Source organism: Mchenga conophoros, linkage group LG23 (assembly GCF_057382185.1).
Source record: "Mchenga conophoros isolate Kocher_MC1m ecotype Shallow Benthic linkage group LG23, M_conophoros_male_GT1.1, whole genome shotgun sequence".
In the NCBI taxonomy this organism is placed as follows: Eukaryota; Metazoa; Chordata; class Actinopteri; order Cichliformes; family Cichlidae; genus Mchenga; species Mchenga conophoros.
In genome coordinates this window covers 52,732,165-52,755,237 of record NC_140547.1, presented here as the reverse complement: position 1 = coordinate 52,755,237, position 23,073 = coordinate 52,732,165, and the positions used below count along the sequence as shown (strand labels likewise).

General features: G+C 44.8%; 1 protein-coding gene across 6 annotated transcripts in view; it reads left to right on the top strand.

Annotated features, from left to right (window-relative positions):
* LOC146548348 (diacylglycerol kinase zeta-like) overlaps positions 1-23,073 on the top strand; it is a 95,803-nt gene that overhangs the window by 33,797 nt on the left and 38,933 nt on the right. For 2 of the 6 annotated variants that reach the window (XM_085265698.1, XM_085265697.1), the window contains exons 2-20: positions 1,310-2,452; positions 7,497-7,605; positions 8,025-8,120; positions 10,862-10,939; positions 11,415-11,477; positions 12,240-12,296; positions 12,437-12,505; positions 12,634-12,705; positions 12,785-12,901; positions 13,117-13,182; positions 14,754-14,852; positions 15,235-15,317; positions 17,381-17,441; positions 20,269-20,382; positions 20,938-21,075; positions 21,348-21,426; positions 21,519-21,574; positions 21,768-21,830; positions 22,615-22,688. In XM_085265698.1, coding sequence (XP_085121824.1) covers positions 1,527-2,452; positions 7,497-7,605; positions 8,025-8,120; positions 10,862-10,939; positions 11,415-11,477; positions 12,240-12,296; positions 12,437-12,505; positions 12,634-12,705; positions 12,785-12,901; positions 13,117-13,182; positions 14,754-14,852; positions 15,235-15,317; positions 17,381-17,441; positions 20,269-20,382; positions 20,938-21,075; positions 21,348-21,426; positions 21,519-21,574; positions 21,768-21,830; positions 22,615-22,688 — 2,420 coding nt within the window. In that variant the 5' untranslated portion in view covers positions 1,310-1,526. The remainder of the gene's footprint in view (positions 1-1,309; positions 2,453-7,496; positions 7,606-8,024; positions 8,121-10,861; positions 10,940-11,414; positions 11,478-12,239; positions 12,297-12,436; positions 12,506-12,633; positions 12,706-12,784; positions 12,902-13,116; positions 13,183-14,753; positions 14,853-15,234; positions 15,318-17,380; positions 17,442-20,268; positions 20,383-20,937; positions 21,076-21,347; positions 21,427-21,518; positions 21,575-21,767; positions 21,831-22,614; positions 22,689-23,073) is intronic. The other 4 variants (XM_085265702.1, XM_085265701.1, XM_085265700.1 and 1 more) reach the window with 2 other exon arrangements.

Below are 23,073 nucleotides of genomic sequence, written 5' to 3'. Positions count from 1 at the left end.
AGCATGCTTCCTCACTTCACTTATTTAAGGATGAAGAGCCTTTTAAACAATCTGCCTGTTCACGCCGCGGGAAGCTCCACGTAGAATTGATTTTTCTAGTTAAAAAGCAAAGAAAACGCTGCGTTTGGTCACAGCTTCGTCTACTGAGGACTTTTCTGGTCTTGCTGACTCTCGAGGATCGTATTGTTTAGACAGCGTCGGCAGCCGCAGGGCCCAAATTCATATTTCAAAGACCACAGAAGATGAAGTTTATACAAATACTGAATAGCTGGCCTATGTGCCACACATCCACAGGAATCTAATTTTAACCACTCGCACACTTCAGTCAGTGGTTGGAGGTCAAATTGATGCAACATTTTTCAGTTGCTGAGTATGTGGCTATGGTCAGATTTCAGAGCTGAGCTTTGGTTTCATGCTTTGTCATCTCTGAGGGCATAAATTGATACTTCTCAGAATCAGGAACTGAAATTTATTTTAGCACTTTTATATTTACATTTGACTTCTTCTGAAGAACCACAAAGATTAGATTGACTGATCGAATGTTACCTTTATTTAGTAACTCTAACTCTAATTTGAGTGATTCTTCTGACTGGAAAGTGAAGCTGTGTGTTTTATTAAGATACGTGACACTACAGTCCACCCTGCTGTGCTGCGACACACTGCGGTCCCTGTGCTCACACATGAGCCTTTTCATTGGAAGCAGCTTCACAGCTGCAGTGAACAGTGTAGCTGCTAGTAAAGCAACTTATCAGTTAAACGTTTCACTTTATATTGTAACGATCCTACAATAATGATGTGACCCTGTATGAGCTTTAGTTTATATTTATGATACAGTAGGTCTTAGTAGGTCTGTGTGTGTGTGTGTGTGTGTGTGTGTGTGTGTACCTGTTTAGATGTCTTTGTGGGGACCAAAATCTCCGTCCTCACAAGTTTGAGACTCAAAATGTGGTTTTAGTATCAGGGTTATGGTTAGACATTCATTTTTTAAGGTTAGGGTGAGCGGCCAGGGAAAGCATTATGTCAATGAGATGTTCCCACAAGGACATGAATACATACCCGTGTGTGTGTGTGTGGGGTGTCAGATGTTTTGGTATCAATAAAGTTTTGGTCATAATTTGATTGACTTTGAAGAAAGCAGCACTGCATCATGAAACAGCAAGTTAGATCATCCAACCTGAGAACAGCTGATTCAGTCTGATTTGTTTGGAGATTCTTTTAGTCGTTAACCTCAGTAAACTCCTTGGTGGGAACATTTTTCTCTGTTAATGAGAAATGACAGATTTCTGTAACGGCCTGTTTGCCTCTGCAGCATTTCCAAAGGAGGGCTGGAGAGTCAGAGATGTCCAGCAGTAGCTGTACCAGCTTCGAGTGGAGGAAACCAATCTTCGGTCGCATGGATATCTGATATCTGACTGCTAACCCGCAGTCAATGAAGACAAGGAAAGGGCACTGTGTGTTCTTTACCCAACCGTATCTCATCAGATGCATTTTGAGTAGCAGTGTACTATATCGCTCTCCAAGACGAGATGGATTTGTTTTTCCAGCGACACTTTGGTCGACGCCAAAAAAGACAAAAGCATTTTGCTGCAGTGCGTCACAAATGTCCCTCTGTTCAGGCCAGTAAAGCCAGGAGGCGCTCCAGCGTCGGTCTGCCCTCTGTAGCATTAGTACAGTCCAGACGCTCCTCTGTCGGTTTGCCTCTGGTTTGCACTGACCAGCGCAGGCGCCCGAGTGTTGGCCTACTAGTGGCTAGTGGACAGAAGCGACAGTCTATCATCGAGCTTGGGCTAACAAATGCAAGTGAAGGAACAGGAAGAGGAAGACATCGTCCCTGCTGCTCAGTCTCCTGTGCACGTCGTTCGAAAGTGAAATCTATCGAACCTCATTTACTGGGATCCTCTATGTTACTGGCAAGTGTAGTGCATATGGGCACAGGACTGCAAAAGGAAGAAGAGGATGAAGAGGGCATGGATGTCTCCCCGTGCTCCTGTTCTGAGTCGGGTGAAGAAGAAGAAAGCGATGATGAAGCTGATGAAGAAAGCTTCACCCTGGCAGCTCACAGGCACCTAACGCAGGCTGTGGTTACGGAGAACATCAAAGCCCGGCCCTTGCTCTGGCCTCCTCGCTGTCTGAGACGAAATTCCTCACACTTGCTTCCGGCAGACTCCGTGTTTCAGGACAACGAAGCAGGGTTTGGCGTCTTCGGCCGATATAATCCATTAGAGTCGAGTCTCAGTACAGCGAAGTTGACGAACGCAATGTCGACTTCCGTGACCAGTCCCAGCCTTGGCCAGCCGGCTCCAGCAGGCCTGAGCTTTGATGTTGGGGCGGCTGCAGCAGATGCTACCTCATGTGGCTCCATGCTCCATAAAGGCTGTTCCTCTCCACTAGATGGACCCCAGCAAAGCATTTATTACAATCCTTACCAGGATACATGGGACAACTTCCTCTCGTATGTCTCTCTCTCTCTGTCTCACACACACACACACACACACACACACACACACACACACACACACACACACACACACCTAACATAGACCTGACAGAACTGGTGTTTTATGTTTTGCAGACATACATTTTTTTTCCTCAGATGTTAAAAATATACAGTGACATGTAACTAAATAATAACTAAGCAGCAGTGTATTATTGTGCTGGTTCAGTTTAATTTTATAGTCAGACTAATTTACTGGCAGCATACAGTGGATGCAAAAGTATTCGGCCCCCTGAACTTTCCCACATTTTGTCACATTACAGCCACAAACATGAATCAGTTTTATTGGACTTCCAGGTGAAAGACCAACACAAAGTGGTGCACACGTGAGAAGTGGAACGAACATCAGACATGATTCCAAATATGTTTTACAAATAAATAACTGCAAAGTGGGGTGTGTGTAATTATTCAGCCCCTGAGTCAACACTTTGTAGAACCAGCTTTTGCTGCAGTTCCAGCTGCCAGTCTTTTAGGGTCTGTCTCTACCAGCTTTGCACATCTACAGACTGAAATCTTTGCCCATTCTTCTTTGCAGAACAGCTCCAGCTCAGTCAGATTAGATGGGCAGCGTTTGTGAACAGCAGTTTTCAGATCTTGCCACAGATTCTGGATTGGATTTAGATCTGGACTTTGACTGGGCCAGTCTAACACATGGACATGTTTTGTTTTAAACCATCCCATTGTTGCCCTGGCTTTATGTTCAGGGTCGTTGTCCTGCTGGAAGCTGAAGCTCCGCCCCAGTCTCAAGTCTTCTGCAGACTCCAAGAGGTTTTCTTCCAAGACTGCCCTGTATTTGGCTCCATCCATCTTCCCATCAACTCTGACCAGCTTCCCTGTCCCTGCTGAAGAGAAGCCCCCCCAGAGTAGGATGCTGCCACCACCATATCTGACAGTGGGGATGGTGTGTTCAGAGTGATGTGCAGTGTTAGTTTTCCACACATAGCGTTTTGCATTTTGGTCTCATCTGACCAGAGCAGCTTCTTCCACATGTTTGCTGTGTCCCCCACATGGCTCGTGGCAAACTGCAAACGGGACTTCTTCTGGTTTTCTGTTAACAATGGCTTTCTTCTTGCCACTCTTCCATAAAGGCCAACTTTGTGCAGTGCACGACTAATATTTGTCCTGTGGACAGATTCCCCCACCTGAGCTGTAGACCTCTGCAGCTCGTCCAGAGTCACCATGGGCCTCTTGGCTGCATTTCTGATCAGCGCTCTCCTTGTTGGGCCTGAGTTTAGGTGGACGGCCTTGTCTTGGTAGGTTTACAGTTGTGCCATACTCCTTCCATTTCTGAATGATGGCTTGAACAGTGCTCCGTGGGATGTTCAAGGCTTGGGAAACCTTTTTGTAGCCTAAGCCTGCTTTAAATTTCTCAATAACTTTGTCCCTGACCTGTCTGGTGTGTTCTTTGGACTTCATGGTGTTGTTGCTCCCAATATTCTCTTAGACAACCTCTGAGGCCGTCACAGAGCAGCTGTAGTTGTACTGACATTAGATTACACACAGGTGCACTCTGTTTAGTCATTAGCACTCATCAGGCAACGTCTATGTGCAACTGACTGCACTCAGACCAAAGGGGCTGAATAATTACGCACACCCCACTTTGCAGTTATTGATTTGTAAAAAATGTTTGGAGTCATGTCTGATGTTCGTTCCACTTCTCACGTGTGCACCACTTTGTGTTGGTCTTTCACCTGGAATTCCAATAACATTGATTCATGTTTGTGGCTGTAATGTGACAAAATGTGGGAAAGTTCAAGGGGGCCGAATACTTTTCAAAGCCACTGTAGATCATTTTTCTGCTTAATGCGAGACACAGTGTTTCTTTGAAGATAGCTGAGCAGACCCATCAGCTTAAAGACGGCTCATAATGTAACAGAGAGAGCTATGACCTTTAGCTCTACACTAATGAATATTTGAATGTCAGTGATCACATGACACTGGCGTTACCGTTGCAGGATCTGAGGGCTGATCGATGCTGCTGTGTTTTTCACTGGCAACTCAAATCAAACTTTGAGCTCCTTGGTGAGATGAAGACTGGAGGTTAGAGCAGCTGACTAGCAAAGCGCGAGTAGCTGGTTCGAGACCCTGAACAATGCTGGCGTTTCCTTTCTGAGATACCCGACAGAAATAAGAATGAGAAACCACTTGACTTCACTATAGTTACAAATACCTGCTTCAGTCTTCTTGTGGCAGCTGTGGGAACAACATCTGCACAGTTATCACACACACAGGCTAATTCTCTCAAACCCTCACAGTAAAGTTTGTGTTCCCTGAAACAAACTGCAGCTTCTTCACTAACCGTCGCGCCTTCTGCTTCACGTACAAATATAATCTAAGAAAAAGAGCTTTCTTTCAGGCTGCCGTGCTTCATAAAGCACTAAATAAAACTGAGCTGCATATTGAATATTAAAGAAGTCTGTGGAAATGTTGAAATGACACCATAACATAGAGCTGTGGGAATGTTTGTATCACACACAGCAGCGTGTTCAGAGCCCTGCAGTCAAAAAAGATGCAAATTAGGGAAAATGTCTGATGGTTTTAGCAGAAGTAACGTCCATTTCTACCAACCGACCCTTCATGATGATCCGTCACTACATGTCAGACGTGGTCAAACAGTTGGGACGTCACAGCAGTATGTTTGTGTGTCTGTGGCATGTTCAGGATGTGTGCAGTGAGCTGCAGGCACCAATCAGATCTTAGAAATGCTAAGTATTGGCGTGGAGGGCACCCTGTTTGGATGGGTGTTGGTGATCAATGATGCTTTAATACAACCTCTTTTTATTAGCCTGTGATAAATGTCTAAAACGGTGCATCGTATTTTAATACTCAGTCTGTCAGAAAAATGACAAATGCTACACAATTTTGTGGCAAAACACAGATGTGAGTGTGATATGAAGTAAGGAAGGGTTAAGCTAACAGGCAGTGCACCATTATGCCTGTTAGGGGGGGGCAGGATTTTGCTTCAGTCCATTAAAACAAGTTTTGAAATCCCTGCTAGTTATTTTGCTCTGTGGCTGCTTTTTACATTTTTCTGACGATTATGAGCAACGACTGTTTTCTACTAAGCCGCCTGTTATCTCAGTGTTCATCGTGATTAACAGGCAGTCAGCAGCCTGGCTGGGCAGCTGAAGCTTCTGCTACGTGTAGTTGTTGGTTAGACTCCAGTTATGCTCTGATGTGTGGTGCTGTACATCTGCCCAAACTGGGACGCTTACGTGACTTCTTGTTACCAGTAATACATAACATGCAGTCACCAGCACAGCCGTAACTGCCCACACACTTGCTGTACGTGCGCTGTGTTACACCCACGCACCACCGTGTCAGCCAGAATCACAGCAGTATGAAATATGCAGAGCAGCTTCTGACTCACACGTAGCTCGTGCTTTATGCAAATAAATAATAAACATTTCTTTTCCAAATGTGAATGACTTTGAATAGTCAGTGTCTTCATATTTATTGAAAATGAAAAGGGAAAAATGAGAAAGGCCCAAACTCCCCACGCTGCTGTGCAACCTTCATCGACCTTCTTTGTGTGTCTGGTGTTTTCCACAAACAGATTGGTACCCTGAAACAAACACAGTTAATGGTAAAAGGTATCAAAAACATGACTGAATCGTGAGCAGGGCTGTCTGGAGATATGTTGGGCTCCGTCTGTACATGACATCATTTATGACCATTTGAAAACGCGTCCCGTCAGAGACTTTGAGACTGTGAATGCGGAGTCTGAAGACTGTGTTGCTTTGAGGCCATTTGGCAGAAATCTGTAATTCCCACAATAATAAGTCACATTTTCTGAATCCTAACAAAAATACCTACGTTTCGATGTATGATTTGTGTAGGGTAGGGTGAAAATTGAGCGAGGAAGAAGAATTTGGTCAGACGTGAAAAACAGATTCAGAAAACTAGAGTGGTGCGCTGTAGCTGAGCTGCATAGCAACCATAGCGACGCATGTATTTTCTGAAAGATCTTCACGGTGTCACTGAAAACTTCAACAGGGATTTTACGAAAACGGTAAGAGACACGAAACAGCTGAATTATTTGGTAGTAGCCCAATAATTTGAGTGCATTTTAAAGTTGGAGTGGTGTTTGTACGTGAAAGTGTGAGGAAGGAGTTGAGCTTGAAAAGAAGCAAGTTTGAGTGCAATTTGGGATGTTTGCCATTCATTTCAATAGGAGAAAAAACTCATAAAAAGCTTAATAATTTAAAATGTGTAAAAGTAATAAATACCAACAGATATAGCCTTCATAAGCAGAAATAGCAGAATATTTTAAAATTGAACCATGAAAGTAGCACAGAAACTGTGGAAGTGGTTTAACAGCAGAAAACAGGAGTGACTTGAAGATTAGGAACTCAAGAGATGTCCAGAGATGTATTCTAAGACACTTCTTCAGCTGAGAGTCAGAGAGGAGAAACACAGTTTTACTTGCAGCAAGAGCAGCTACAGAGCGCTCGCACGGAGTGAGGGCTCCGGGACTCTGCCCTGGTCTTTATACATCAGCAGGTGTGTGTGTGTGTGTGTGTGTGTGTGTGTGTGTGTGTGTGTGTGTGGTCAATGTGACCCCATAAAGACTCCCCTAAACCTGCTGGTCTGGACGTCCAGCAGTTCATCTAAACAAAAGGCACTTAGACTAAAACAGACATAGTTACGTTTATCCTGCCACAAAACAATAAGAGAAGCTCCGACCTCTCCCACGCCCCCAGGGTGTGCATGCCAGAGCGCTCTGGAATGCACACAACAGCCTAAGTCATCAAAAGGTCAACATGCAGTATTCTACCACATGCAAACTTATATCACTAAAAGCTTATACTGACTGCTAAGTACAATTTTCCATTGACAATAGTGTAAATGCCTCAGCATTCACACGACTGCTTGCACATGTGTGTGTGCGTGTGTGCATAGACCTCCACATATGTTCCTGTCACCTTTTGTTACCTTGACGACTTTGCGTTTTCTCTGTTTTCTCGGACGCTGACAGTTTTCCTGGTCTTTGTGTTTCCAGAAAAGCCATAGCCAAGTCCGGTCTGCACCATCTCCCCTGTCAGCCCAGCACATCCTCTGTGACCAGGACCGACCCAGAAGCAAACATCTCCAGCACTGTGGACTGGACTGTGAGTGTGACGGAGACGTACAGGGTCGGCTCTTTATGCCATGTCAGACTGCTCAGCAGAACTGCTGGATTATCAGGAGAGGGAAAGCTACGGCTTTCATAGGCTTAGGAATCAATCATGCATTTCAGTGGGTCTTCAGTCCATCTTGTGTCTGCCAATGAGAAGCACATTAGACTGAATCATACTGTATGAAATATTAACATTTGGGTATGGGTTTTTTTTCTTGCTAGCTGATCGTGGTTCACTCACAGGATTTTTCACAGTGATTTGAAATGTCTTCTGTCAAACACTGTGCACATTTCATCAGTGAGCTGATACTTCAGATCTTTCATTGACGGTCCGTAGGAACCGCAGCTCTTCTTTCAGCTTCTGTCCTTTTCTTAGCTCTTCTTTGTCTCTCTCCATGTTTGTCTCTGTAGGAGGTAGCTGTGTATGGAGATCATATCTGGTTTGAAACAAACGTGTCTGGAGACTACTGCTATGTGGGAGAACAGCACTGTATTGCCAGATTACTGGTTAGTATCTGCCTGTGTGTTTCCAGCCCGGCCGAGTTCTGTGCAGCCGCCTGCACTCACACTGCGCTTTGTTCTGTTTGGGGTAGAGTGTGATTTATACATGGCTCCAGGTTTTCTTTACTGTGTTACACTGAATGTTTATACAGTCGCATGCTTCCACGTGCACCTGCTCAATGTCTGCTGCTTTCTACAAGTCCTTGCATTAACATCAACAACTAAGCAACCGACTTACGGAGAACACGCATAACAATCTGGAGGAGATCAGTGTGAAAGCATCTCCTTGCACAGTGTGTACTGGCTGCTCAGCAAACATACTGTTAAGTTTTCTTGGCAACAGCTTTAAACAAATGACAAGTTACTGGAAGCAACAAGAAGCAGAATTTAGACTGGTCAACCCCTCCAGCTTCTGTGGATGCAGTGAAACAGCTATGAGCACCACCAGCTAGCACCACCAGTTAGCAGGTGTGCATCACACTCCCAGTCCCAATTAGGGATGGGTATCGTTTAGGTTTTATCCGATACCGGTGCCAAATCGGTACTTTTGAAACGGTGCCGGTGCTTAAACGGTGCTCGAACCGGTGCTTAAAGAATGGAGAACACAAACCTCTCATGTTTTTATTTTTAGCAGTCTCTTTTTTTCTGCAAAATGATAACCACCGTCCAGCCCCACGCACCGGGCGATCCGCGCTAACTCACTAATGGAGATTTACCACACCCGGAGTAGATGCGCTCGGTGTGAGGTCTCGCAGCAAGCTATCAAATACGGCGCATTTCTCGGCTTTTAAAACAACGCTATGCGTCGCCAGGTGTTTCGTCAGATTCGAGGTCTTACCTCTTTTGCAGAGTATCAGCTTAAAGCACTTGTTGCTGCTGAGTTTGCACCTTTTGTTGTGAAGTACAGCCAGACTTTGACCGCTTCACCTTGGGCGTTTTTAATCTGTAGCTCTGCTCTAAAAGAACCTGGGCCCGCCTACTATCCTTGGAAAGGTAAAATGATTGGCTGGAATCCAAAGTGTATCACAGCTCAGGTTACTACCGTTCATGCCATAATGGCACCGGATATCGGTACCCATCCCTAGTCCTAATGGGACACCCTGAATGAGCAATGAGCTGCACTCGGTGTCTTTATAAAGTGCTGCTGGTAAGAAGAGACGTTACAATCTTCACATGTGAGACTTGCACAGTAAGAGCTCCAACATTTTATCACGGTTTAGTCAACATTCCCAAAAAGCCTTTGACAGAATTCCCATTTATTTCAGGGTTTAACTTTCTATAGAGTGAGATTGTTATGTTGCCTGCAGTTTAATGACTTCATCTGAAGTTTTTCAGTTGTTTTTCTTGATTGGCGAGCGATATCTAGGGTGTTTGGGCTCGAACACGTGCATCCAAGTTCTGAGATGGAGATGTGAAGGACATTTGCATTAGTGACAACAAGATCCTCCTTCAGACTAGAACAACCTAGCACACCTAGCCTATCCAAGCATGCCAGCTTCTGTCTCCAGGAGAAACCGTCCACATTGTCTGCTTGGCTCGTTCTGCTCTGGATCAGTGGAGTTCTTGTGTTTCTCTGCATGTTCAGTCTTGTAATGGTAGTTTAAACACAGCAGCGTGCTCTCCACAAACTAAGCACACAGCTCCACCTCTGACACTACCACATAAACACTTAAGTGCAGCTCTTATTAAAAACTTTACATTCTGCATCAGTCTCTCTTTTTAATGTGAGCTGTTAGCGTTCAGGGATAGCAAACCAATATCTCCCACAGGCTGTTCCACCACATTTACAGTACATCTGTAAACTCATGCACTCATTCATGTTTGGTGGCTGGAGAAACCTGCATGACGTATACTTGTTTCTGTCTGTATCCTAATTCCCGTCGACCTCACTCATAAAAATGTTGACTAATCAGATGCAAATGACCTTTGACCTTTTCAGTTGGTGATGGGAGAGCATTTTCACTACTGTGTTTTAAAAAAATCAGTGCAGTGCTGCTTTTGTAAACATCTGTAAATATGTGAAAAGTCCAAAGGTTTGTAAAAAGATGCAGCCGAGTCAGTGCCACAGGCTGTGGGGGAGAGCTGTGCTGGTTACAGGCTGCCTTCAGTGTCCGATCACAAGGAAATAACAGGGTTCTGTTGAAAATAGCCGTTCTGTGTTTGAACCATGAACTCGTCCCAGGTTCTCCTGTATTCTGTCTTATCATTCAGTGACATAGCGACAAGTAAATCAATAGATAATATAGTTCTTGTAATGTGTGCATATGAGTGAGACCTGCCCACCTCCTGAGCCACTGGACTGAAAAGTTATTATTTCCATTTGCCGGCTGTATGAGGCCTGAACCCCTGAGTGCTTTGATTCATCTGGGATAGTAAACGCTGTGTTTCTATAATAATAACATGCACACTGAAGCTGCTCTCCTGCAGCGCCGTGTCAGCTCATATCACTGTCAGACACATGCTGGCTGTATCACACGCACAAAGCCGTCATATTTTTAGATACTGTCAAGTCATATCATTGCTATGTTGTGTATCTGTGGTGGTTTCACTCACGTGGTGCAGGACTGTCTCCCAGTGGTCATAGATGGAATTAAGGCTTCATAGTGACGGCTGTTCTTTGAGGCTCATAAAGCAAATGAACGACTACAACACAAGAACCCTGTTTTTTTTTCTCCTGTTCATGTGATTTAATTGTTAATCAATGTTTCTATTCAGAGCTGATCACCTTTTCCCTTTTTTCTTTGTAGCAAAAGTCTGTCAGTCGAAGGAAGTGTGCTGCCTGTAAGATCGTCGCTCACACCGTCTGCATAGAACAACTGGAGAAGGTATAACGCTGCCTGTGAGGATACATGAAGACACAGAGGTGTATATTAGTCCTTATGACTACCAGTAAGGTGAGTCTCTGTCCCAGAGACTCTGTGCCTTTATTATCGCAGAGAAGTGTGAAGCAAACTGAACGCTCCCTAGAGCAGGGGTGTGCAGCTCCAGTCCTGCAGTTTTTAGATGCATCCCTACTCCAACACAGCTGAATCCGATGGTTGGATTCCCTCTTCAGCAGCCATCACGTTTGGCCTGATAACAAACCATTCATTAGATTCAGGTGTGTCGGAACAAGGATGCATCTAAAAGCTGCAGGAGCGCAGCTCTCCAGGACTGGAGTTGGACACACCTGGAAGTCTAACATGGATCCAGTGTTGATTGCAGCTGGTGATGATTCTGTATGTCAGTGCAGTCGAATTCATCATTTGTAAGCAGAGGACAACAGGTTGTGTTTGACTGAGCGTCCTGTCTGATCTGCAGTTTCCCGGCTCTAAAGCTATTCTTATGGATGCCACGCTACCCGTCAGTGACCCCAGCTTTAGAGTGAGATACACAGAACTCGTCCTTGTCTTCTTTCTCTGTCCTCTGTCCTCCTCTCTGATCCTCGGCCTGATGCACAGGTTGATCGTGGGTGCTCTGAACCTTACATCAGTCTATTATAATGAATCACTGCACAGCAGCATGGGATGAGGGGTGGCATATGCCACTCAAAAATAATTATTGTTGATGGAGATGTCATTTCCACTGGGAACAGGTGTAGGTATTTAGACACTGAGTGAATCAACGTGGAAGCTAATCCAGGGCAGACACGTCCTCTGAAAATTCTTCTTCTGTCAGGGTCCTTTTTTCTGAAATCCTTCAAATTTGGTCCTCTCGTTTTTCTTGTGGTGTGACAATCTGATAATCTTGACGGTTTGGGTGCTTTGATCTGAAAACACAAGGAGGTCATTGATCTGAAGCTGCTTTCTGAAAGTGTTCTGGTGTAGGAAACTATCAAAAAGGGCCACGATTGGTTGCAGACACAATGCCAGGATGGAGGTAGCGCTACACAGTGCTAACTAAAGATGTGTGTCGTCACACCTGTGTGACGTAATTCTTGCTTGGGGGGTCCCGTCTGCTTGTTCCTTTCTGTCAGCGAGTCCTGTTGAGGAAGTCATGACCCTTAACTGTAAGACACATGACACCTAATTGGCCTGGTCCCACAGGCGTGTCAGTGCTGCTTACCCAGGAAGTGTGCCAGTCAGAGGCCCAGTGTTCAGCTGTGCCGTTAGACCCCGGTAACCCTCTTCTTCTTCTCTGCTCCAGATTAATTTCAGGTGTAAACCATCATTCAGAGAATCAGGATCCAGAAATATTCGAGAGGTGAGTTCTGGTTTCTTTCTTTCTCTGGGGTTCAAACCTGCTGCTGCAGCTGGATCATCGTACAGTCACAGCTATAATCACTCATGTTCGTTGAATTCTGAGTGTTGTAAATTTCTGCTGTGTTTTTTGTGTGTGCTCAGCCCATTGTGGTTCGCCATCACTGGGTGCATCGGAGACGACAAGAAGGCAAATGCAGACAGTGTGGGAAGGTGTGGAAATGATGGTCTTACTGACGAGCAGTAGCGCTGTTGTCCTAAACATCTGCTTTGCATCTTTAACTGAACAGGAGTGGAAACAAGTTTAATTGTTATAGCAGTTTCTCCTTCTGTGCTTTCAGGGCTTCCAGCAGAAGTTTGCGTTCCACAGTAAAGAGATTGTTGCCATCAGCTGCTCGTGGTGCAAACAGGCTGTGGGTACCAAACTGATGCCGTTCATGTCTCCAGAGCTCAATAAATGCACATATTATAACCATGCATCTCTTCCATTAGTACCACAACAAGGTTTCTTGCTTCATGCTGCAGCAAATTGAGGAAGCTTGTCCAATGGGTGCTCATGCTGCCCTCATAGTTCCACCAACATGGATAATTCGGGTCAAACGCCATCAGGTAACGCTGTTCTTAGTGCTTCCATCCTGCTTCAATTATGAGGTCATTTTGTTGTCTGCTGTCATTCAGGCAGCCATCAGTCAGATCAGTGGTTTCATGTTACTGCAGGTCCTTTAAGTGGTGTGTGGATAGAATAAAAGGAACTGTGGGGAGTAGTGATGGCAGTACAAATGATGAAATGATGTGAAATCAGCTGCTTTTTCTCCATCTCACAGTCATCGATGAAGTCCAGCAAAAAGAAAAAGAGAACATCGTTCAAGAGGAAAAGCAGCAAAAAAGAGGTTAGTCTTGTGCTACAGGGTGGGCTAAGGCACACTGCAGAGGAAGCTTGAACTCTGGCGTCTTAAGCAAACAGCGAAGCCTGTCTAGTGTTTGTGAGTCTTTGTCATCTTAAATCAACACACGAACACTTTATATATTTTATTTTTGGAAAAAGAACCTTTGAACAGCACGTTTCCGATGATATCATCCAAACACGGAGGGCAAGCTCAGCCCCGGTTCACATGCTGACATCTTTGTACAGTCCATGCATCAACGTTAGTGCCTTACCTACATTTATACACGTTGTAAAGATGCTATATGACTCCATTAAAGGCAGTACAGTGGTGCGGTGGTGAGCACTGTTGCCTCACAGCAAGAAGGTCCTGAGTTCAGTTCCACCACCTGGCCAGGTTTGCGTGGGTTCCTCCGTCCACTCTCCATGACGTTAGTGGGGTCAGGTTAATTGGTCATTCTAAATTGCCCACTGGTGTGAATGTGAGTGTGAGTTGTTGTTTGTCTCTACGTGTTAGCTCTGCGACAGACTGGCGACCTGTCCAGGGTGTACCCTGCCCCTCCCCCTAAGACAGCTGATATAGGGAGGAGCCTATCCCAGCTGGGACAGACACAGCCAGCGTCTGTGAAGCTTCTCGGTCATCCAGGCCATCGTAGTCTGAGGAGCTTGGAAAGAAAAGCGTCTGGACGTTCGAGTTTCTTGAAGACGTTTCTTAGAGCCGAAGAAACTTCTCAGTTCTAAGAGACAATTGGTGGAGAGTCCCAGATTTAAGCCCTATGAGTGTCCCCAAGGCCCATTGTGAAACCTGGCCCCACCCTATCATGTGATCTCCTGAGGTCAAGTGGCCCAGGATGTGAGTGGGCGTTAAGGCGTCTGGGAAGGATCTCAAAGCTGTATCATAGATGGCAGACAGTTGGTGTGATAAGCCCCGCCCTCTGTTCAAAGACGGTCGTTCCGTCACAGCGGACATAGATGCTTCTTTCACTCCTCTTTCAAACTTCGATGACCTGGAGGCTGAGGACCTTCACAGCCACAGCTGGGAGAGGCTCCAGCCCCCCCGTGACCCTGAAAATGATAAGAGGATGAATGGATGGATGTTTTTACGAATAGCTATAGATGATTGGAATTGATTGTAATACCACAATCAGTCTGTTTTCTAACTCTAGTTCTATTTTCTTCTATTTTTATTTTAGTTTTTTGTTTTAGTAAAAGGTTGATGTGAGTGTGCGTAAGATGCACTCAGTTTATTGAATTCTCATAAAGTCAAAGCAGAGCTTCTTCCATGTTCACTTCATGTGTAACAGGACGTTTATGAGGAGGCAGCAAATCGGGAACAGTCTGCACTGTTCTACAGTCACACATTAAATATTGTTTCTGTGATGATGACTGGTTAATAAAGCCTGTTTTTTAGGACATGACTTGCTTTTAGTTTGGCACAGGAAACCTTCAGATGTCTTCTAATGAGAAGCTAAAATAGCTTTTAGTTTTCGGTCCTTAATTCTATTTTTTAAATACTGCAGTGAACAACAGCTGCTGTGCTTTTGACCATCTGAGCAGATCCTGTTTTTTCTCTGACAGGACGGGCGGCAGTGGAAGCCATTCATAATCCGACCCATCCCATCACCACTTATGAAACCCCTGCTTGTGTTTGTCAATCCCAAGAGTGGAGGAAACCAGGTACTCAGATTTGAAACAGATCCACACCAGTGCAGGCATGCAGTCAGTGGCCTCGTAGTAGTCCTCTTTTTGTCCAAAATGATTTAGATCTAGTGTTTTTGGCAACAGAAAGTTTTACATTTTAAATAAAAACAGTAAACCACAGGACAAAAGCTGGAAAAATAACTAAAATATAAACTAAAACAAAGTCAATTCTAAACAAAAGTAAAATAATAACTTGGTGTAGTTAACTAACTCATTACCAAAGAGAGAACATTAGTGATCAATCGTGTCACTGTTGATGTTTGAGGCCACAATGAAACAAACATGAACATATCTGTGGACTCACAGGAACAAAAACTGTGACGAAGTGTGTCTGACTGACTGCTTCTCTGTTGGTCAGGGCACTAAGATTTTGCAGTCCTTCATGTGGTATCTGAACCCCAGACAGGTGTTTGACCTGAGCCAAGGAGGACCAAAGGAGGGGTTAGTGTCTCACACACATACACATATACATGCACATGTACTGTACATGCACATATACATATACATGCACATATACATGCACATATACATGCACATATACATGCACATACACATATACATACACATATACATATACATGCACATATACATGCACATACACATGTACATGCACATACACATATACATGCACATGTACATGCACATACACATATACATATACATGCACATATACATGCACATACACATACACATATACATGCACATATACATGCACATATACATGCACATATACATGCACATGCACATATACATGCACATATACATACACATATACATGCACATATACATGCACATATACATGCACATATACATGCACATATACATACACATACACATATACATGCACATATACATGCACATATACATGCACATATACATGCACATGCACATATACATGCACATATACATGCACATACACATATACATATACATACACATATACATGCACATACACATACACATATACATGCACATATACATGCACATATACATGCACATATACATGCACATATACATGCACATGCACATATACATGCACATATACATACACATATACATGCACATATACATGCACATATACATGCACATATACATACACATACACATATACATGCACATATACATGCACATATACATGCACATGCACATACACATGCACATATACATGCACATATACATGCACATGCACATACACATGCACATATACATACACATATACATGCACATATACATGCACATATACATGCACATGCACATATACATACACATATACATGCACATATACATACACATACACATGTACAGTTGTGTGAAATAATGTTTTCCACCTTCCTGATTTCCTATTTGTTGTTCAAGGTTAGTCACCCTTAATGTTTCAGATCATCAAACAAAGTTAAATATTAGATAAACAGAAGATAATATGAGTAAACACTAAATACAGTTACTAAATGAAGCTGTTTATCATTGTTTATTATTAAAGGGAAAAAATTCCACCCCACCCTCGTTTAACGTAAATTAACTGTGGTATATGTGGTTTACTGTGGTGAAGCTTAAACCCAGGCCTGATTACTGCCACCACCTGTTCTTAGTCAAGAAGTCGCTTAACTATGACCAGCCTGACAAAGGGAAGTAGACCGAGACCAGAATGAGAGCCATTATCCACAGAAGGCAAAGACAAGGAACGGCGGCGAACCTTCCCAGAAGTGGCCAGCTGGCCAAAATTACCCCAAGAGCACAGTAACGATTTATCTAAGAGAGAAGCATCCAAAGAACTGCAGGCCTCACTTTGACTCCACCATAAGACAGACGCAGGGCACAACTGGCCTGCAAGAGTTCTGAGATGAAACCCACTGCTGAGCAAAAAGGAACATAAAGGTTCGTCTCAGTGTTGCCAAAAAAACATCTTGATGACCCCCAGTTTGAAAAGTGTTCTGTGGACTGAAGAGACAGAAGTTTAATTTTTTCAGTGTGCCTCATCACATCTGGCATAAAACTAGCACAGCATTTCAGAAAAAGGAACATCATACCAACAGTAAAATTGGCTGGTGGTGGTTGTGTGATGGTCTGGGGCAGGACCTGGGAGCCTGGCTGCAGCAAATGGAAGCATCAGTTCTGCTGAAGCTTTCTGAAGCAGAATGTCCGGCCATCTGTTTGTGACCTCGAAGACGCTTCTGTTCTGCAGCAGGATAATGATCGAAAACACACCAGCGAGTCCACCTCTGAGTGGCTTAAGAAAAACAAAATGAAGACTTTGGAGTCCTGACCTGCATCCGATCTAAAAGGCTGTTCATCCTCAAAAACCCTCAAATGAGGTTGAATTACAACAATTCTACAAAGATGATACTTGTGTTGTCCTTGTCTAATATTTGAATTTGTTTGATGATCTGAAACATTTAAGTGTGACAAACATACCAAAAAACTCAGGAAATCGGACACTTTTTCACACCACTGTATATCTGCTGTGTTAGAATGAACTGAATTAACCATCGACCTTTGTCTTGTAGTTTGGAGCTGTATCGTAAAGTCCATAACCTAAGGATACTGGCCTGTGGAGGAGACGGCACTGTAAGAATGACCACATGCACACAGACATGTACCATTAATATGTTCACTTTGCAAAAGTCATGTGCATTTGCATTCAGCTGCCGCCTGGGAATAAATTATTTACTAGGTGGAATGATTTCTCTTACCTCTATTTGAAAATAGTCTCAGATATAAGAAAATATGGTAAATTGCTGATCATTAGCTACGAGTGTTTTTGCACTCCCAGGACCTGCTGGACCAAGCTTTTTAAATGTGCACATTTGCTTCTTGTCTGAGCTCATGCTTGGACAAAACAGTACTGTAATAGTAGTACAGAGCCCTGCTTATACCGTTCTTGCTTTTAATCAGGGTGTAAAACTACAAATCAAATGAATTATAATGTGTATTTAATTTGCATATTATTTAGAAGTTGATAGATGGATGGATAGATTTCCAGTTTCAAGCTTTCGGCTCGGCTTCCCCTCATGAGATCTGGTTTAGTGATGCTGTTCTTCCTCTGACATCACAAAGTCTCAGACCTTTGCTGACTGGAGACTTGGGCTCTTTATGCTCAAAATCTCTAGTGATCAACTTTCTGCAGAGCGCTTTAGAGGGCTGTCCCTGCAGGCTACACTAGCTGCAGGTTGATTTAGTTGAATGAACCTCTGACTGGCAGAATAAATGCACGAGTGTCATCTGAGCACTGCTTCAAGAAAACCTTACTTTTTGTACTAAGGAGTTAAAATGTTCAAAGCCACTAATTAGCTTCCATTTGATTGGTTTAGACAGGTAGTACAGAACAGTCTGTTTCTGACCAGTGTCTTTATTTATAATCCAACAGGACTAAACAATCAAACAATAAATATGGTAATTCATATCCTATAACACACTCTGCTGCGAACTGTTCCATTCGCCTGATGAGGGCAACAGAACCACATCATCCGCGAAAAGCGGAGATGAGATTCTGAGACCTCCAAAGTGAAAGCCTTGTGCCACTTGGCTACACCTAGAGATGCAGAGCAGAGGGTGGCTCTGGCAGAGTACATCACCAACCGGAAACAAGTCCAGCTTATTGCGGAGCTGCAACGGTTGTATAAGGATTGCATGGCCCGAGGGACATGGTCACATGCCTTCTCCAAGTCCTCAAAGCACATGTAGACTGGTTGGGCAAACTCCCATTCACCCTCAAGTATCCTTGAGCCGATAAAGAGCTGGTCCAGTGTTCCATGACCAGGAACATTACCTTGTTCCTCCTGTATCCGAGATTCAACTAACGGAATGACTCTACTTTCCAGCACCCTGGCATAGACATTCCCAGGGCGGCTGAGGAGTGTGATCCCCCTATAGTTGGAACAACCACCCCAGTCTGCCAATCTAGAGGTACTGCCCCTGACCTCCATGCAACATTGTAGAGGCGTGTCAACCAGGACAGCCCTACAAGATCCAGAGCCTTCAGGAACTCAGGGCGAACCTCATCCACCACATCGCCCTGCCACCAAGGAGCAGTTTCACTGCCTCAGTGACATCACCCCCAGAGATAAACGACTCGTCCCCCTCGTCGGGCGGTAGAAGTATTCCTTCTACCGCCCAACAATGTTCTCAGTTGCAGTCATCAGTACTCCACCCGTACTATGCACCAACTGCCTAGTGTCCGCAGCTCAGTGCAGCAGCTTGGGCAATGGAGGTGCTGAACATGGCCCATTCAGACTTATTGAAGCTCTGCCGGAGGTGTGAGTTGAAGATCTTGTGGTCCAGGGCCTCTGCTACACCAGGTCTGTCCAGTATCCTCCCCCGCCACCTGATCCAACTCACCACCAGGTGGTGATCAGTTGACAACTCTGCCCCTCTCTTCACCCGACTGACCAGAAGATATCCCGCAGGTCTGGTGATACGATTCTAAAATCAATCATCGACCTGCGGCCTAGGGTGTCTTGGTGCCACGTGCACTTTTGGACGTCCTCCGCGTAGGACAACAGAGTCTCCAGGTGGAGCACCCTCAAGCACTTCACCCAGGGATTCCAAGAAGGCTGCGTTTCTGAACCATTGTTTGGCCCATAAGTGCAGACCACAGTCAGGACCCATTCCCCGACCCGTAGGCGCAGGGAGCAAACTCTCTCGTCCACCGGGAGAAACCCCAACGTAGAGGCAGCAAGCCAAGGGGATACAAGCTGCCTTTCACCAGGGGCAACTCCAGACTAAGACAGAGTCCAACCCCTCTCCAGGAGACTGGTTCCAGAGCCCAAGATGTGCATTGAGGTGAGCCCGACTATACCTTCCCCACCAGGGAGGTGACATTTCATGTCCCAGTCACTAGTTTTGGTAGTCAGGGATCGGTCTGCCAGGGCCTGCTCCTGGCTGCCACCCGACACACATTGCACCCGACTCCAACAGTGCCTCGTGCGGGTAGTGGGCCTACAGGAGGATGGGCCCATGTCCTTTGTCGAGCTGCACCTGCCCCATGGACTAAGGCCCGACCACCAGACGCTTGTCTCGAGGATCCTCCCGAGGACTGGCTCCAGGGTGGGGCCCCGGTAACCCTATCCCGTGCAGTGTGAACTGTTTCCTCAATGTTCTACTCATAGTGGTCTTTTGAATCACTCTTTGTCTCCCCCCTCATGTTGACAAGCTAAACAAGCGGCTAAACAAGCGGCTAAACAACCGTTAGCGTGGTTAGCTCGTTAACGTGTTAGCGCTGTACAGCCCACGCACAGGACAGACTGCGTTAACTCGCTAACGGAGATTTGCCATATTAATGCGGTTGTGGTGTTAAAGTCATTTTTTTTTTGTGTGTGTGTGTGTGTGTGTGTGTGTGTGTGTGTGTGTGTGTGTGTGTGTGTGTGTGTGTGTGTGTGTGTGCGCATTGAACCAGGTGGGTTGGATCCTATCCTGTCTTGATGAACTGGCATTAACCCCCCAGCCTCCGGTTGCTGTGTTACCACTTGGGACAGGAAATGACCTCGCTAGGACCCTTAACTGGGGAGGGGTGGGTACAAACTAAGAAACACACATCTAACATGAATAAATCCAGACTCCAGTCGCTGGCTGCTGGAAGTCAAACTCCTTTGTATCAACATTTATCATGTCTTCTAACTCTTGTGTGTGTGCCATGTTTTTACGTTTAGATTGACCTCCAGTCTGTTTATAGGTTTGGATTAACCCTGAGTTTCACCTCCTGTAGCGTTTGATTTTGGAAGTGACAGTTTTTTTAAAAGTAAAGAATGAAGTAAAAATGCAAAGTGTTTTAGTGAGCCTTTGACTTGGCATGAATTCTACAAGTGTCTGCAAAGTGCTGGATGGATGGAACAACATTCTCCCCAAATTTATTTTGGTTTGTGGTGGTGCCTTAAACATAGGCACATAATCAGCCACAGGAGGGGCCATAGCTTTTTATTTATTTTGATGTATTTTAATTTTGTGCTCTGCGGATGTTTGCACGCTGGAAAGCATGCTATGATGAAGGTGAACCCTCAGAACTTTCCTTAAATGTGTCACATATCTGTATATTTGTGCGTGCATTTCTGTATGTGAATGCATTCAGGGCTACACGGATGAACCTCTGTCTAAGATCCTGTCTCATGTGGAGGAGGGAACAGTTGTCCAGCTAGACAGGTGGAACCTCCTGGTTGAACCAAACCACAGTGCAGGGGCTGAGCCAGATGAACAGCAAACTGATAAGGTCAGTGCATACGCACGCACATGGACACGCACACAAACCTGGGACTCTCTACCATTTGGTTTTGGAACTGAAGTAGCTTCTCAGATGACAAGTGAAACATCTTCAAGAAATGTAAAGAACTCCAGATGCTTTCTTTCCAAGCTCCTTACAACACACACACACACACACACACACACACACACACACACACACACACACACACACTCTCTCAAGCAATGGCTTTACCAATGTGACCTCAGCTAACCTGTGTGTGTGTGTCTGCATGGTCTCAGCTTCCTTTGGATGTTTTCAACAATTACTTCAGCCTTGGATTTGATGCCCATGTGACTCTTGAATTTCACGAGTCGAGAGGTACAAACACCACTGTGACACAAAGATTCACATTCTGACTTGTTGTTTGGTGGCTCTGCATGTGCTTCATTTACTGTCTGTGACTGTTTCAGAGGCCAACCCAGAGAAGTTTAACAGTCGTTTCAGGAATAAGATGTTCTACGCTGGGGTGAGTTTACCCTCAAGTTTAAAATCATGTTGGAAGCATGTGTCTTTAATAATGATCCAACTTAAAGGACCACTGCTCGTTTTTCAAACTCTGTTCCAATCAGTCAATCATGTCTGTGTGACTGGTGCAACCAATAAGCAAAGAATAAGGGCCTGCTTTGATTTCATGATGCACTCCTGCTTGTCTCACACAGACGGCATTCTCAGATTTCCTGATGGGAAGCTCCAAAGACCTGTCAAAGCACATCAAGGTGGTGGTGAGTAGCTGTCAGCCAAACCTCTGTCTGTCCGATTCAGATCTTATACACCGTATTCAGATACAGTAGAGTATGGCCCAAGCAAGAGAGTACTTATCATTGGTAACTGCAGTGTGTGCACACACCCAGTCAGAGGTTTATGGAGCACTCAGATAAGAGGAAGTGTGTGATTGGGTGAGTGTGGCATGTTGTATAGAGCACTTTGAGTAATTGGGAGAGTAAAAAAGCTCTATATAAGAATCAGTCCATTCACTGTCTGAACAGAGTTTCGTCATGTTACGTTTGCACTGTTATGCATGTTCTGGCGCATGTTGTTATTACAGGGCTTGATTAAGGCACAGATTAGGCTGCCATCTGGGCCAGCAGTGAGTCTGCAACTGGCCCGTGGCTGCACACCACCTACAGATGGCCCACATACTGCCTTTGGTGGCCCAGATCAGGTTTGCCAGAGGTAATCCACACATGGGCCAGCTCAGGACCACCAGTGTGTCTGCAACTGGCCTTGTGCTGGCCTATGTGTGGGCCACCTCTGGCAAACCTGATCTGGGCCACCAAAGGGCCGTCATTCTTTGCAGTATGTGGGCCATGTGTAAGCACATTGTGTGGGCTGGATCCGGGCCATACCAGTTTTGCTATGTGGGGAAGTGTGAGTAAGGATCAGCTGAGTGAGGCGGTTAGTCTTTGTGCTTCTCTTTGGCATTTTAGGACTTTTTCCACGATGATGCCAAAGTGATGAGTTTAAGTCCATCTGTATCTCTCTTCCTCTCTTTGTCTCCCTCTGCAGTGTGATGGGACAGATTTAACATCAAAGGTTCAGGACTTGAAGCTACAGTGCCTGGTCTTCCTCAACATCCCCAGGTCAGTCAGTGTACTGACAGAAAACTGCTAGTTGTACACATTACCATCTATGTAAGCTGTGACTAGTAACACAAAGACATACATACCAGTCAGGCTGCCGGGTGTGCAGCATTAACAAATGTAAAGGGTGCTAGATCCTAAGTCAGCCCTATCAGGAGAGCTTTGGTTACAAAAGCATGTTGTGTTTGTCATGTGTTGTTACATTAATGGCGAGAGTCCAAAGGCACATTTCCTACTCAGATTAAAGAGAAGCAGAGCAGCTGTAAATATCATAAGAGAACTGCAGCTGTGGTGTTTGAGCAACGTTCATTCAAACAAATACAGAGCGTTGGACACTCACGTTGAAGCAGGTGTTTCTGTGTTCGTGATGGTACTTGTTGTGTTC